The 15986-nt window shown below is 45.7% G+C and overlaps 1 protein-coding gene across 3 annotated transcripts in view; it reads right to left on the bottom strand.

Moving 5' to 3' along the window:
• Positions 1 to 8618: 8618 nt before the first annotated feature.
• The window catches only part of NINL (ninein like), a 112624-nt gene continuing 105256 nt past the window's right edge, over positions 8619 to 15986 (bottom strand). For all 3 annotated transcript variants that reach the window (XM_061208959.1, XM_061208961.1, XM_061208960.1), the window contains 5 exons: positions 15186 to 15344; positions 14379 to 14492; positions 11809 to 11979; positions 10446 to 10559; positions 8619 to 9520 (listed from right to left, as the gene is read on the bottom strand). In XM_061208959.1, the coding sequence (XP_061064942.1) occupies positions 9329 to 9520; positions 10446 to 10559; positions 11809 to 11979; positions 14379 to 14492; positions 15186 to 15344 (750 nt within the window). In that variant the 3' untranslated portion in view covers positions 8619 to 9328. The remainder of the gene's footprint in view (positions 9521 to 10445; positions 10560 to 11808; positions 11980 to 14378; positions 14493 to 15185; positions 15345 to 15986) is intronic.

Genomic DNA, 15986 nt, shown 5'->3' with positions numbered 1-15986 from the left:
CTGTTTAGGAAGAAAGGAAGGACACAATGGATCTTGCCCATTTCCAGCAGTGGTGGCTGATCTGGCTCATGCCTGTCTGCGAGCCTGTGGGGTGAGCACCAGGACCTCCCCTTTGGAAAGGGCGATTGGAATTGGGGCTAGGAAAGGAACTTTGCAGTTTCCCCCCAGCAGTCACAATGACCAGAAGGTCACATGAAGAGCTGGTCAACTAAGTGGAGCGCAGTTTCTGTTGCCTGATAAACTGAAAATGGTAGACGTTGGAGAGGCACAGAGTGGTCTTGCCTGGTGGTCAGTGGCCTTTCCGCACCACTCCCCTCCATGACCAGTGACTAGAGCCAGTCAACATAAATCAATAAAACCTACAAAATTTTAACTTTTCAGCTAGTATACATTCACTTCAAATAAGGAATATACTTACTATTTTATTCTGGGAATTAAACAGGAAAGTACAACATATATCAGTAATTTACGTACAGGAATGATGCTGGGCTGTAATCTCAGAGGCATTCAAATTTAAAATCCAGATAAACCCAGTACCTGACACTCTCTATGCAGTTTATTTCCTAAACAGGAGAATGTTTCTGGCCAGAATTATACTCAAGAAATCAAGCTATAGAGAGGCTCTACCTAGGGTGTGGATCTGCATATTTTCACAACACAGGTACTTAGGTCAGTAGGCAGCCCTTGACAGACTGTTTGTTTTTGTTTATGTATTTTTATGGGCGCGCCACTCGGCTTGCAGGATCTTAGTTTCCCGACCAGGGACTGAACCCACGCCCTCAGCAGTGAAAGCACAGAGTCCTAACCACTGTACTGCCAGGGAATTCCCTCATTTTTAAAAATAATTCCTCCCATAGGTTCGTAGCCACATCAGATTTTCATCTGAATCTGCCAATAAACAATATGGAATATTTCCCTAGTGAATGGGATGGATGATGTTTTAACTGTCCATCAGTGGTCACTTCCTTCCCTTGCATTTTGCTCTTCCAAGCATGTGGAACCACGTGCAGGTGATCCTAGATTCCATGTGAATCAGCCGTGAGGATAGACAGCAGTGAAGGCCATTGCCCTGTTGCCAGCCCAGCATCATTCCTGTACGTAAATTATTGATATATGTTGTACTTTTCTGTTTAATTCCCAGACTATAATAAGTATATTCCTTATTTGAAGTGAATGTATGCTTGTTGAAAAGTTAAAAATTTGTAGGTTTTATTGATTTATGTTGACTGGCTCTAGACTTGTGGCTAGAATTTTAAAATATGTGTTTTTTTCTTATTATAGAGGTAATATATGCACAGTTAAAAAGGTAAAAAAAAAAATACAGTGTAAAAAATGAGTACCACCATCCAGTGTGTCCGCTGTTAACTGGTTACGGATATAAGTGCAAGCCCATTTCTTTTTAGTGTTTTCCCAATTACCTTCTAGTTTTTGTTTCTCATATGAATGGAATCTTCTTTTCTATTATATTTTCTAATTGGTTTTGGCTGATACATATAAAAAAGCTGTAAATTATGATTTGGCCACATTCCTATATAAACTCATTTCTTTTTCACATTGATTTTGTTGTCTAGAACTGTCAGGAAAATGTTGACTACTGCTGGTAATAGCTAACAACTTATCTTTTTCCTGACTTGACTGGAATGCCACAGTCTTCTTAATCTCTCTATCCCATACTTCTCCAGGAAAACTACCAAAACTTGTGGCCAGTGCAACTTGAAACCTCAAAATAAATTTAATACCATAATAAAACAAAACAGTGGTAGTTAACAAACATGATTTTTCCAAGTACACTTTGGGAACTTGAGTGATGATCATATATGGTTTCTCACTTAACTCCCTAAAGTTTATGAATTATATATATAGAATTTTATTGTTGAACTATCTTGCATTCCATTTTTAACATTCTTGGCTGTGGTGTGTTAACCATTCAGTGAACTGCAAGATTTGATTTGGTGTTATTTTATTGTGGAATTTTGCAACTGTGAGTGATGCTGGTTTATAGTGTTTGGGAAGAGGGAAACGTGTGTGTCTTCACATATGTGTCTATACTTTGTCAGTGTTTTCAATAATCTGTTCCTATGAAACAGCCATCTGAACACAGTGGCTTTAAATGACACCATTTTATTAGCTCTCCCAGTTCTGTGGGTTGACTGGGCTCAGCTGGGAGGTTCTGCAGATCTTGCTTGGGGTCCCTGATGCAGTTGCATTCAGGTGGTGGCCTGGCTGGGATGGCTTGGCCTCTGGTCTCCATGTGGGCCTCTCCCGTGGTTCTCTCCAGCAAGCTGGCTGGGCTTCTCACCTGGCAGCTTAGGACTCCTGCAGGGTTAAGAGGGTGGATGTGGGTGCTGCTAGTTTTCTTTCTTTTTAAATTTTTTTTATTGTTTAAAGAATTTTTTTATTTTTTTGGCTGTGTTGGATCTTCGTTGCTGCGCGTGGCCTTTCTCTCGTTGCGGTGAGCAGGGGCTACTCTTCGTTGCGGTGTGCAGGCTTCTCATTGCGGTGGCTTCTCTTGTTGTGGAGCACGGGCTCTAGGCATGCGGGCTTCAGTAGTTGTGGCATGTGGGCTCAGTAGTTGTGGCTCGCGGGCTCTAGAACGCAGGCTCAGTAGTTGTGGCACACAGGCTTATTTGCTCCACGGCATGTGGGATCTTCCTGGACCAGGGCTCAAACCTGTGTCCTCTGCATTGGCAGGTGGATTCTTAACCACTGTGCCACGAGGGAAGTCCCGCTGCTAGTTTTCTGAAGGGCTAGGCCTAGTACTGAGCTAGTACCATTTCTGCCAAATCCAGTCAATTAATACAGTCATAGGCCCCCAGATCCAGTGAGGAGGCCACGTGAACCACATGAAGGCAGAATGAGAGGCCCCACGGTCAGATGGGGTGTCAGTGTTCTGGTGTCTCTTTTTAGTGGTGCTTGTTACTTTATTTCTAATAGAAATGTACCTTTTAAAATAGCATTAATACCTACAGAACCATCTCAGTATGAGTCTTCTTTGGAGAGGGATGTTGATCTTTGATGAATTTATTTTCTTTAGTTTATGGTCAAGTTTTCTACTTTTTCTTAAGTAAATTTCAGTTAATCGTGTTTTTCTAAATATTTTATTCTATATTTCAAAATGTTTTGAGGAATTTTTTTCTTTTCTCTACATATGGTCATTCCTAATATGTATCTGTCTTCCCTTTTTTGTCTTAGTCATATAACTAAAAGAAGTATCTGTAATGATAATGCATTAATTTTTTAGAATTTAGAGGAGGGAGATGTAGATTTCAGATGATCTATTGCTTTTCACAATTGATAGTATTTTTGGATGAGTTGAATTTATTCTATTTTGTAACTTTACAAAAAACAATGTTTTCATATAGTACAAAATGTAATAGCAAAGAAAGCAGCCATCTGCAAGTCAAGGACAGAGGCCTCAGGAAAAACAAACTTGCTAATAACCTTGATCTTGGATTTCTAGCCTCTAGAACTGTAAGAAAATAAATTTCTTTTGTTTAAGACACCCAGTCTGTAATATTTTGTTTTGGCAGCCCCTGCAAACTAATAGAGGGTGTTAAATACCTTTTGGAAAAAAAATCTATTTCCTTATTGATGGACACTTGAACAGTTTCCATCCTTGTGCTATTATAGACAAACCTATGTGAGTAACCTTGTACATATATCATTTTATACATATACAGCTTTGTGTATAGGACAGTTATAATTTTGATGGCTTTTGCCACAATATGTAGGAATTAAAATTTGTACTACCACCAGAAATAATGAAAGTCACTCCCCCCTACCCCCTGTGCTAATAGTATGTTATTCCCAGTTTGGGGCTGTTACAAAAAAGGTACCAGGAACATTTGCGTACAAGTCTTTTATGGACACGTATTTCCTTTCCTTTGAGGCAAGTAACTAGGAGTAAAATGGCTGGGTCATACTGTAGGTGTAATTTTAACTTTTTAAGAAACTTCCAAACTCCTCCAGGGTGGTTGTGCATTTTGCATTCACACCAGCAGTGTATGAATTCCAGTTCTTCCACATCCTCTCCAACATTTGCTACGATTAGCCTTTTAAATTTTACCCATTCTAATAGGCGTGTAGTGCTATCTTGTTAAGATTTTAATTTGCATTTCCCTAATGACTAATGATGTTGAGTATCTTTACATGTGATTATTTGGAATGTGTATATCTTGCGTTGGTGAGTTTGTCTAAATCTTTGTCCATTTGTTAAAAAACTAGGTTGTTTTCTTATTGAGTTTTGGGAGTTCTTTATATATTCTGGGTATAAGTCCTTTATGAGATATATGCTTTGCAAAGATTTTTCTCCCAGTTTGTGGCTTGTCTGTCTATTCCTTTTTTTTAACAGAATCTTTTTTTTTTTCCTTTTAAAATTATTTATTTATTTATTTTGGCTGCGCCAGGTCTTAATTGAAGCATGCTGGATCTTTGGTTGCAGCATGCGGACTTTTTCGTTGCGGCATGCATGCGGGATCTAATTCCCCGACCAGGGATCAAACCCAGGCCCCCTGCATTGGGAGCACAGAGTCTTACCCACTGGACCACCAGGGCAGTCCCTTAACAGAATCTTTTGAAAAGTAGACATTTTTGGTTTTGATAAAATCAAATTTATTCGTGTTTTTTAATGCTTTTGGAGTCATATCTAAGAAATTTTTTTCCAGCCCAAGGTCACAAAAATTTTTTTCCTTCATCTAGAAGGAAACTTTTAGGTTTTACACTTAAGTTTATGATCCCTTTTGAGTTAATTTTTGTATATGGTGTAAGGTGTGGATCCAAGGTCACGGCAGGGGTGTGGGGGTGGTATATGGATATTCAACTGCTGTAGTACCTTTGTCCTCACAATATGCAAGTGAATGGTTTGCTGTGCCAAGCAGTCTATTCACAAAGCAGGCCCTGGGGCTGGGCTTCACCCACAGCATGGAGTTTGCCCACCCCTGTTCTATTCCTTGACCTCTGTAGTGATCTTCATGATTTCCTTCTGTCTGTTTACTTCGGGTTTAATTTCTTCTTCTTTTTCTAGTTATTTAGGGTGGAAGCTGAGGTGGCTGATTGGAATAGTTCTAGAAATAGATAGCATTATCTAGTTTGCTCCAAATTTCTACTTTTTCTTATTTGTCTTGGCTGTGCTAAGTCCTTTGCTTTTCGTATGAAATTTAGGGTCAGCTTGTCAGTTTCTACCAAAAACAGACCTGGTAGCATTTTGTTTGGAACTGCATTGAATCCGTGTGATTCAATTTGGGAAGAATTGACATCTTAACAACATTGAAACTTTCAGCCCATAAACAGCCCAGTTATTTTTGTCTTCTTCCTTTTCTCTCAGCAATATTTTGTAGTTTTCAGTATACAGGTCTATCGTATCTCTTGCCAGCATTTCATAGTTTTGATGCTGTTGTAAATGGTATTGTTAAATTTCAAATTCTAATTGTTTATAGATAGAAATACAATTGATATTGAACTTGTGTCCTGCATCCTTGCTAAACTCACTTTTTAGTTCTAATAGCTTTTTTGTAAATTATATCAAGTCTTCTACGCCACGGTCATGTTTTCTGTGAATCAAAAGTTTTATTCCTTTCTTTCTAATCTGGATGCCTTTTATTTCTTTTTCTTGCCTAACTGCACTAGTTAGAACATTTAGGAGAGTACCGGAGAAAAGTGGTCTGAACAGAAGTCCCTATCTTGTTCCTGATCTTAGGTGGAAAGCACTCAGTCTTTTACCATTAAGTATAACATAACTCTGAGTTTTTTGTAGGTGCCCATTATCTGGTTAAGGAAGTTCCCTTCTATTCCTGGTTCACTGAGAGTTTTTATCAGGAATGGATGTTGGATTTTGTCATATCCTTTTCTGCATCTTGTTGAGATGATCATAGAGTTTTTGTCTTTTAGTTTATTAGGGTCATCAAACTTTATTTTAGACTGCAGTCCACACAGTCTCTGTTACAGCTGCTCGCGCTCAGTTGTAGCACAAAAACAGGCCTTGGGGATAGCTTTCACACACAGCATGAAGTTTGCCAACCCCTGTTCTTCTATTCCTTATTCCTACAGTGATGTTTATTATTTCCTTTCTTCTGCTTACTTTGGGTTTATGGCTCTTTTTCTAAGGTGGTGGCTGAGGTCACTGATTTCAGACCTTTCTTTTATGATCCATTTACTTAGTGCTATGAATATTCCCCTAAGTACTGCTTTTACTCCACCCCCACAAATTTTAATATGTTTTCATTTTCAGTTAATTCAAAATATGTTCTAATTTCTTCATTGCTTTGTGGGTAATTTCAGTTTCCAAATATTTGGGATTTTCCAGATGTCATTCTGGTCTTGAATTCTAATTTAGAAGAACCTACTTTTTTTTTTTTTTTAAATTTTATTGGAGTATAGTTGATTTACAATGTTGTGTTAGTTTCAGGTGTACAGCAAAGTGATTCAGTTATACGTATACATATATCCATTCTTTTTCAGATTCTTTACCAATATAGGTTATTACAGAATATTGAGTTCCCTGTGCTATACAGTAGGTCCTTGTTGGTTATCTATTTTATATATAGTAGTGTGTGTATGTTAATTCCCAAGCTCCTAATTTATCCCTTCCCCCATCCCCCCCACATTTCCCCTTTGGTAACCATATGTTTGTTTTCAAAATCTGAGTCTGTTTCTGTTTTGTAAACAGAATTTGTATCATTTTTTAAATTAGATTCCACATATGAATGATATCATATAATGTTTGTGTTTCTCTGTCTGACTTACTCCACTTAGTATGATAATCTCTAGGTCCATCCGTGTTGCTGCAAACGGCATTATTTGTTCTTTTTTATGGCTGAGTAATATACCATTGTATATATGTACCACGTCTTCTTTATCCATTCATCTGTCGATGGACATTTAGGTTGCTTCCATGTCCTGGCTATTGTAAATAGTGCTGCGTTGGGGTGCATGTATCTTTTCAAATTATGGTTTTCTCCGGATATATGCCCAGGAGTGTGATTGCTAGATCATATGGTAGTTCTATTTTCAGTTTTTTAAGGAACCTCCGTACTATTCTCCATAGGCTTGTACCAATTTACAGTCCTACCAACAGTGTGGGAGGGTTCCTTTTTTCCCACACCTTCACCAGCATTTATCATTTGTGGACTTTTTGATGATGGCCATTCTGACTAGTGTGAGGTGATACCTCACTGTAGTTTTGATTTGCATTTCTCTGATAATTAGTAATGTTAAACATCTTTTCGTTTGCTTTTTGGCCATCTGTATGTCTTCTTTGGAAAAATATCTATTTAGATCTTTTGCCCATTTCTTGATTGGGTTGTTTTTTTTTTTTGACACAGAGCTGCATGAGCTGTTTGTGTATTTTGGAGATTATCCCTTGTTGGTCGCTTTGTTTGCAAATATTTTCTCCCTTTCTGTGGGTTGTCTTTTTGTTTTAAAGTTTCCTTTGCTGTGCAAAAGCTTTTTAAGTTTAATTAGGTCCCATTTGTTTATTTTTGTTTTTATTTTCATTACTCTAGGAGGTGGATCAAAAAAGATATTGCTGCGATTTATGTCAAAGAGTGTTGTTTTGTTTTGTTTTTTTAATTTATTTTTTGGCTGTGCTCTGCTGCTTGTGGGATCTTAGTTCCTCGACCAGGGATTGAGCCCAGGGCCCATGGCAGTGAAAGAGCTGAGTCTTAACCACTGGACCACCAGGGAATTCCCTAAGAGTGTTCTGCCTATGTTTTCCTCTAAGAGTTTTTACTCTCTGGCCTTACATTTAGGTCTTTGATCCGTTTTGAGTTTATTTTTGTGTATGGTGTTAGCGTTCTAATTTCATTCTTTTACATGTAGCTGTCCAGTTTTCTCAGCACCACTTTTCCCCATTGTATATCCTTGCCTCCTTTGTCATAGATTAATTGACCACAGGTGTGTGGATAGAAGAACCCACTTTATGGTGTGGAGTCCTCCTATTCCAAGATCTGATCTTTCCATCTATTCCAGTGGTTTAAGGTTTTTCTCATTCAAGCATGTACAATGACTGTACAGACAGATAGTGGGGAGGTGCAGCAGCTTCAGGACAGCGGTTGCCTCCAGGAAGGTTGAATGCAGTAGAACAGGGACTGTGCTTCTATCCAAAATGTTGTAACAATGTTTTTAATACATCTGAATGTTTATGTAATTCATATGAATGTTTCTTATGAAACTATTTTTCTATATCTTTGAAATATTTAATAGTTTAAAAAATACTTAGGGGCTTCCCTGGTGGCGCAGTGGTTAAGAATCTGCCTGTCAATGCAGAGGACACAGGTTCGAGCCCTGGTCCAGGAAGATCCCATGTGCCGCAGAGCAACTAAGCCCGTGCACCACAACTACTGAGCCTGCACTCTAGAGCCCGCGAGCCACAACTACTGAGCCCATGCGCCACCACTACTGAAGCCCGAGAGCCTAGAGCCCATGCTCCGCAATAAGAGAAGCCACCGCAATGAGAAGTCCACTCACCACAATGAAGAGTAGCCCCTGCTGGACACAACTAGAGAAAGCCCAAGCGCAGCAATGAAGACCCAATGCAGCCAAAAATAAATAACAACAAAAAAACACTTAGAAATCAATTTTAATAGAAAAGGACTTTTATTGCAAATACAGTGATTCTTCATATTACAGTAGTTTATTCTGATAAACCAAATGGCCATAATTTATGTATATTTTGGATATAAAACTATACTTTTTTTTTTTTTGTACATATAATATACTTTCCAGTGTGATGACACTTCAATGAGGAAAAGATTGCATTCACAATAGAAACCATCCTCCCTGAGTCCACAGTCCTAAAATAACAAGCACTGTCCAAACATCCCTGCAGTGGAGCTGACCCTGACAAAGGGGCTTCCCCTCCTCTATCCCTCATTGCCAGTTGACAGTCACAGGAAGTGAAGCATTTCTGGAGTGTCTGTATCCACCCACTATGGAGAATGCCAGTGACTCAACCAGAGCAGCAACAGTGAAATGGTAGAACTGCAGAGCCCTGACTTTGCATTTTAGTCTCTGTAGCCAAGGTCAGAAGTAAAACATTAAAACTATTTTACCATTTACCTTGCTGAGAGCCCCCATAACCTGTTTCACTAGTAAGCAGCAAAATTAGGAATTTTACCTAGGGACCACTAAAAAAAATACAGTCTTTTCCAACATGTCTGTTTCCCCAGCATCTGGCACATAGTCGACCTTCATTAAATGCTTGTGGGGGGAACAGAGACTCATAATCCTCATCTGTCCAGGGGTGTGTGGCCAATGAGCTATAGAAGTTATGGCATCACAGTGGTTTACTTTTAAAAGATGTTCTTTCAAAATGAACTCCAGGAAGAAAAGTCTACACAGAGAGAGATGCTGAAGCGATCTTATTGAGTAGTTTGTTGAGAGCTCTAACTCTTTCTTCCAAGAATCGGGATTTTTTCTCAGCACCTCGTTGCTTCTCTTCAGTGACCTGAAGCGCTTTCATTAGGTGAGCATTTTCCACATAGAGCTCCTTGAGCAGCAAATCAGATCGTGTATTCTTTTCAAACTGGACAGGGGAGAAAGCCACACTGCACTGTGAATCTAATGCAGAAATGCCACACTACCAGCTTGCCCCTCCCAGTCTTCCACATTGTTCAAACCACAGTTTGGGGATTCTTACAAATTGGAAACAAATATTGGATGCAATGACAATTTTTGTTATCCTGGCGGGAGAGAGGAAATTGAGAATCTGATGAACTATGTGGTAGAGAAAACTTAAGCCAATTTTGCACAAATTGATTTTTACCATAAAATGAAGACAAAAAGACCAAAATCTGTAGGCCTCAAAAAGAAAGGAAATTGTCAGGAATACCCTGTCAAATTGGGTGTCAAAGGAAATTGTCAAGAGTACACTGTCTGCGCTCTCACCTGCCCGCCCAAGTCCAAAACCTTGGAGTCCTGATGGACCCCTTCCCATCTCATCTTTCAGCTAGGCCTTCAGCGTGGGATACAGAGCCCCCCATCTCTTGGGTCCTAACAGCTGGTGTCCTCGTTTCCTTTGATGTGCTTTCAAGCAAACCTGGGTTTGGGTTGAGGTTTTGCCAGGAGTGACTAGGGGAGTCACCGAGTCTGACTGCTGGGAAGAAACGTGAGGACCAGGGACAGAGAGGGTGGGAGGATGGCAGTGCCAGCAGGGGAGGGGCTGCAGAGATGCGGGGGTGGTCAGGAGTGGGTGGCCTGCACAGAGTCACGCTGCCCGGGAACCTGCAGCTCCGGATGCCGCAGATGAACCAACCATACTTGACTGCTATGTAAGAAAAGTATCTCTACAGATTCTCACGTTTCATATCCTGTAGCTCCAAGTAGAACTTTTAGGGCAGCAATGGCCTCTCTCTCTCCCCCTCTCAGGGATTCCACAGGACATGGGGTTCTCTTGGGTTATGTCTCCCTGATCAGCTACTTGAATGCCCAAACGAGGCGTCATCACTCACCTGCTCTTTCAGCTCACGCACTTTCTCTTGGAGGAGTGCTTCCACATTCTTCAGAATCATTTCCACCTCCTCCACCCGCTCTTCTGCGGCTTTCAGCTGTTTTTCATGTGCTTCCTGCACAAAAGGAGCTTAGAGATCAACACTGTACATTTTAAAAAGAATCATCACGGGTTTATTTACTTTAGAATGGAAATTAGCTGAAGTGTGCAAATCTGAGTGTGGATAACCTTTCATCCGTAGAGGGAGGGTTAGAAATGTCTCACAAGCCACAAAGCTGCATTTCTCATTGTAGTCTAAGCAGATCAGCAGACTGCTTTGTGCTAGGATTTCTCCTTTGAGTCCTAAATGACTCAAAGGTGAGTTTCCCGAAACACGTTAGTCTTTCTAAAGGATTTCTGACTAAATTTCTTTGTTTTGTCAATAATCTCTCACAGCTTAACTGTCTCTCCAGCATAACGTTTTTGCATAATGCTGAAAGGCTATTCTTCGTTAGAATTTGTGTTTTACAAACGTCGAATTTCACCCACCTTTGCAGGCTTGCGCCAGTTCCTCCCTCGTGAAGGCGCCTCGCCCTCTGGCCCCACCCCAACCCCCACCTCATGAACTCTGAGGACCAAGTTGTGCCCCGCAGGCTTACACTTTAAGGTGCTCACTCACTGATGCCTGAGAGGGTGCTTTGAGGTGGGAACCGCTGCCACCAGTAGTTGACAGAAACGGAAGCACAGAGAGGTTAAACAAGTGGCTTGAGGTCACTCGGCTGGGGTGGTGCAGCCAGGATCCAGATCTCTGCAGCGCGTGCTCTGAGCCACTGTCCTGCTGCCCTTTAAGGCTGCAACTCTTTCTATGTGTCTAGACGCCTAGGGCAGCACCTGGAACACAGCCGGGCTCCCCAAGTCTGTGCTGTCACTGCGCTGACCTCTTGTCCAACCGCCCCCCATGCCCTGGCTACCTTTAAACATGCCGAGCACAGCCCACCTCAGGACCTTTGCACCTGCCTGTGCTCTCACAGGGCTACACAGGCAGGGACCCTGCCCGTCGCCTCCCTCGCGGCCCCTCTATCACCATCTTTCAGGCCTGGAAGCAGGGACCGTGTGTGTGGCCGTGTGGCTGCCTGCAGACACATGCAGCCCGGAAGACAGACTGGGGGGCTTTGGGGGGGCCTTCAGGGTCAGCTGCTCAATGCCCCCCAGTTCTCAAGGAAAGTTGGGTCCCATAGCTTCCATAAACCAGTCCTCACGTAGTGGGACATCTGCGGGGCCATCTTCCCCTGGGCACCTGGGCAGCTTTTGGCTAAGTCACCAGAGAGCCAGCCTCCCCCTCCCCGTCACCCTCAGCCGGCTCTTGGGCCCCTGTCCTCACTTACCCGTTCCTCCTCCCGGAGCTGCCGAGCCGCCTGCCGCTCCCCTTCCAGCAGCCGCTGCAGCTCAGCCACGCGGCCCCGAGGCACCAGCTGCTCCGTCTGCTCCTGCAGCTGCTGCGCCTCGTGGGCGTGCTGGGACCGGGCCAGCCTCAGCCTCGTGGTGGCCCCGTACAGCTGCCCGGGGAGAAGGCACCCAGTGTTGGGGTGACTGCCCAGAGCTACGGGGTCACTACCAGACACAGAAGACTGCATCTCTACCTTTAAGGTCACCGCACAAGGGAAGTGTCTGCAGCAAAACCCACGATTCCTAAAGAGCCTGTTCAGCTGAATTCTGACGCCCAAACTCCATTCAGCGGGCGCTTCTACACAGTGAGAGCCAGGAAAGCCTGCCTGTAATCCTCCACGTGACCTCCCGCCGGATTACGTAACCTTCTGTCATGTTTACCTTCCGGGTACATTACTGGGGTGTAATTCCTTTAATACTGTGACCCAGGCCAGCTGTGTATGGCAGCCTTCCTCTAAGTGAAGAGTTCATGCCCCTGACGCTTGGCTGCGGCCGGGGTCCCAGAGGTGGGTTACACAGAGATCAGCGAGGGGCTGGGAGCAGGTGTGGATGGGCCTCAGCACCTGCTCCCTGGGCACAGAACCCACTGGGTCATTGGTACCAAGCTGTCCAGAGCCTGGCCACTTCCCCTGACGGACCACCTGGGAGCCCAGATCTCAACACCACTTATATCACTTGGACTCTGGCAGCTTCGTCTGGAACACACAGAACTTCCCTCTGAGACCCCACAGACAGGAGAGGCAACAGCTCTGCCAGGGGTCCTGCCGAGGGCAAGTTGGAGAGGAGGGCGCCGGCCATGCCAGGCAAGAGCGAGGCTGTGAGCCCGCAGCCCCACTTCCCTCACTGTCCCGTGTCATTGCGTGTCTCAGGGGCCACCCCAGGTGGTTCTCCAAGACGGGTCCCCCCAGAGACACACCCGTACACACGGGTCCAGCAGGGCAGCTACCATGCTCTTTGGGATGAAGAGAGGGGAGGATAGTTCTCACACACCCTCCACCAGATGTAGCCTCCTCCCGACTTGCGAGATTCAGACGGTCACTCTACAGTCACTCTGGCCCGTGTCTGAGCCCCCGCCTGCCCGAAAATGCTCTTCACACCCACTTCCCAGGCTCCTCGCCACCCGCTCTCCACTTGGCTGGGTGGTACATCAGCACCGCCCAACTGAGTGCCCCGAGCCCCCTCCTTGTGAAGTGAGGTGCGGGTGGAGGCTGGGCTGCCTCCGGAGAGCCCCGCTCAACTGCCACGTGAGAAGGGGGACGTCCCCAGGAGAGCAGTGGGGCCACTGCAGCCGGGAAGCCAGGGCCTTCGCGTTCTGGATGCCGGGGCGGGGCAGCGAGCCCCTCGGACAGCAGCCCCTCCTGCCCTGAATCCAAGCTGGACCGGCAGAATGTGGGGAAGTGATATTCAGAACTCCCGGGCACCGGCCTCAGAAGCCTAGCCACCTGTATGCTCTTCTGGGGGCGCCTGTTGCCGCACCACGAGAACCCCATGCCGTGGAGAGGCCGGTGCGGGTGCCCCAGTCCGTGGCACCCCTGTAAGTGCCCTCTTGGACGCCTGGCTCCCCTGCTGGACCTGTGACCTTGGAACCACTCATGGCACACCGGTGACCACTCCCTCCTCCGTGGCTCTGTGCCTGCTTACAGCGGGGGGCTGAGCCCACAGGAGCCTGACAGCACCTCATAAGGCCCCGGTGGGGGGTCCCGCACCCAGACTGACCCCTCTGCAGCCCCGGGCCATCTTAGAAGTGACTGTTCACACCAGGTGACCACAGCCAAGTCCAGGAGTCAGGCCAGGGGCCAGCTGGGGAACCTGGTGCAAAGGCTGGGCAGAGGCATGCGGGTTAGAGACCCTCTCCCACGGCCTTTTCCCGCTGCCGTACCCTGGCCCCCCAAGCACACCCCAGGTCTGAGTCCACACTGGGCCCGTGGCCCTCAGGGCACCTCACCCCGTCACCTCCCTTCTGCTCGAGCTCCTCAGAAGAACCAGCCCCGCGTCCCTGCACCTCACACTGTCAGGCACCCGCCGTCCCTCCTGGGCCCGCTCTGCTCACATCTGTTTATCCCAGACCGCGAACTCCCTGCCTCTCCTGAGCCTGGTGCGCGCTGGACAAATGCTGCGGCAGGAGACCGGGTGGAACACCCACAGGAACGTGACACCTGGGCTCCACTGGGGGCGCGGAGCCGGGTCACCTCGGGGGCTGCTCTGCCCTGTTGGCCTGGACCTCAGAGGCCACCTGCCGCGTTCCCTGGCCCCTGCATCTGTAGAGGGCACATCTGGAGGCGCTGCTATGGCCTCCTGCCCTCGTGAGAAACAGGCGCAGCTCTTCACGTGGCTCACTCGAGTTCAACCCGACCCTGGACTAAGCCTGACTCAGTCCTGGGCCTGGAGGGTGCCCAACTAGCCGGGTGACCTGAGGCAGACCAACGATGCCCCTGGCTGGACTAGTCCCGGCCAGGCTGTCAGAGGCAAGGCTGACCCCTCCCGGGCTGGGACCACCGCGCACACCCACCTGGTCCCGACTCTCTTCGAGGGCCTCTCTCAGCTGTGACTGTGCCAGTCTCAGGCTCTGACGTTCCTGAGTCACATGTTCAAGTTCAAGTTCAAGTTTTTGGATTTGGTTATCCTGTTTTTAAAAAATCAATTTCACAAGTATAAGAAGTATCTTAGCAATGTGATACACGTTTAATGCAGAAACTTCAGAAAAGCAAAAATTACAAAATTCAACTCATCCATGATCCCAGCAGCCTGAGGACCACACCCGACGTTCTGCTGTATCTCCTGGCCCTCCCTCCACACGCACGGACTTCTGTCACTAAGACGTTGTATGCTGTGCTTTCCCCCTCTTATTATATCTTGAGTGTTAAATACTTTTCAAAAACATGGTTTTTAATGGCTGCACCATCATTTACGACTAATTCAATACTGTTGATGATTCAAAGCTGATTCCAATTCTGTTTTGCTATTATAAATACCACAGCAATGAAAATACTTCCAGCTAAGTCCGTACACAATGCTCAGTAAAGTTCCCACTAGCAGAATCATGAAGCCAGAGCACACGGACGTTCCTGATGCTCTTGATGTATATTTTGCCATATTGTCCTCCGGAGAGGTTGTACCAACTTACTCTCCTATCATCAGGATTTAATTCCTTTCTGCTACTTTTTCTAGATACCAGGCTTTGCAAAAGCTGCTGAAGTCCACATATTTTCAGGGCTTGCTTGTTAAGTCCCTCACTTTACCTCCAGGCACATCAGGGCCGTTCCTGATCTGTTTTAGGCCAGCCTGTCTGCCCCCCCCTGCCCCGCCGGCCACTCACCTGCAGCTCCTCCCGGCACGCCGCCTCCTCCAGTCTCTGTGTCAGCAGCTGAACAGCGATGTGATTCTTCTTGCTCTGGGCCTGGTGGGTAGAGGCCTCCTCTCCCAGCTGCAGGACCCTGTGGTTGAGCTGGGACAATTCGTCCTTGCATTTCTGACTCTAGAACAAAAAGGGATAAAACACAGATGAAAAAGTTATTTTTTTAAACCAACAGCCTTCCAGTGGTTCTCAACCAGGGACCCTCTTGCTCCCCGAGGGGTGCCTGGCAATGTCTGGAGACCATTTTGGTCATCACAGCTAGTGGGGTGGGGTTACTACTAGAAACTAGTGGGTGAGGCGCTCAGCGTCCCCAGAGTGATGGGCTCTCAGGCCACGGGGCAGAGGATGAACTCTGGTCCATCCAAGAAGCAGCAGACTGGGCACCAGGGGTGCTCACAGCCCATCAACATCCAACCACTGCTCTGGAGAACTGGCATGGTTTTCTTGTTTCTCCCACAGTTATTTCTAACATTATCTTAAGCAATTTGAAGGGGAAAAAACCCCTTGTTATACTTGAGGCACGTGATTCTCTTCAAATCATTGTCGTTAAACACAAAAACCGAGGCTCTCGGTGGGGGGAGCACACTGATAAAATCGCCCACTTTGCAGGCAGTGGATGCTGGACCCTGGGCGGTGCTGCCTGGGATGAAACAGCAGCCAGCAGGTGACACATGGAAGTTCGTTATTTCCAACCAGGTGTCACACACCTTCACACAAACCACATTTTGCTCATCTGCTTTTCCCCAGCAGCCGCTCTGGAGG

Source organism: Eubalaena glacialis, chromosome 13 (genome assembly GCF_028564815.1).
Source record: "Eubalaena glacialis isolate mEubGla1 chromosome 13, mEubGla1.1.hap2.+ XY, whole genome shotgun sequence".
Taxonomy (NCBI): domain Eukaryota; kingdom Metazoa; phylum Chordata; class Mammalia; order Artiodactyla; family Balaenidae; genus Eubalaena; species Eubalaena glacialis.
Note: the sequence above shows the minus strand (reverse complement) of the source record. Positions and strands in the feature narration are given on the sequence as shown.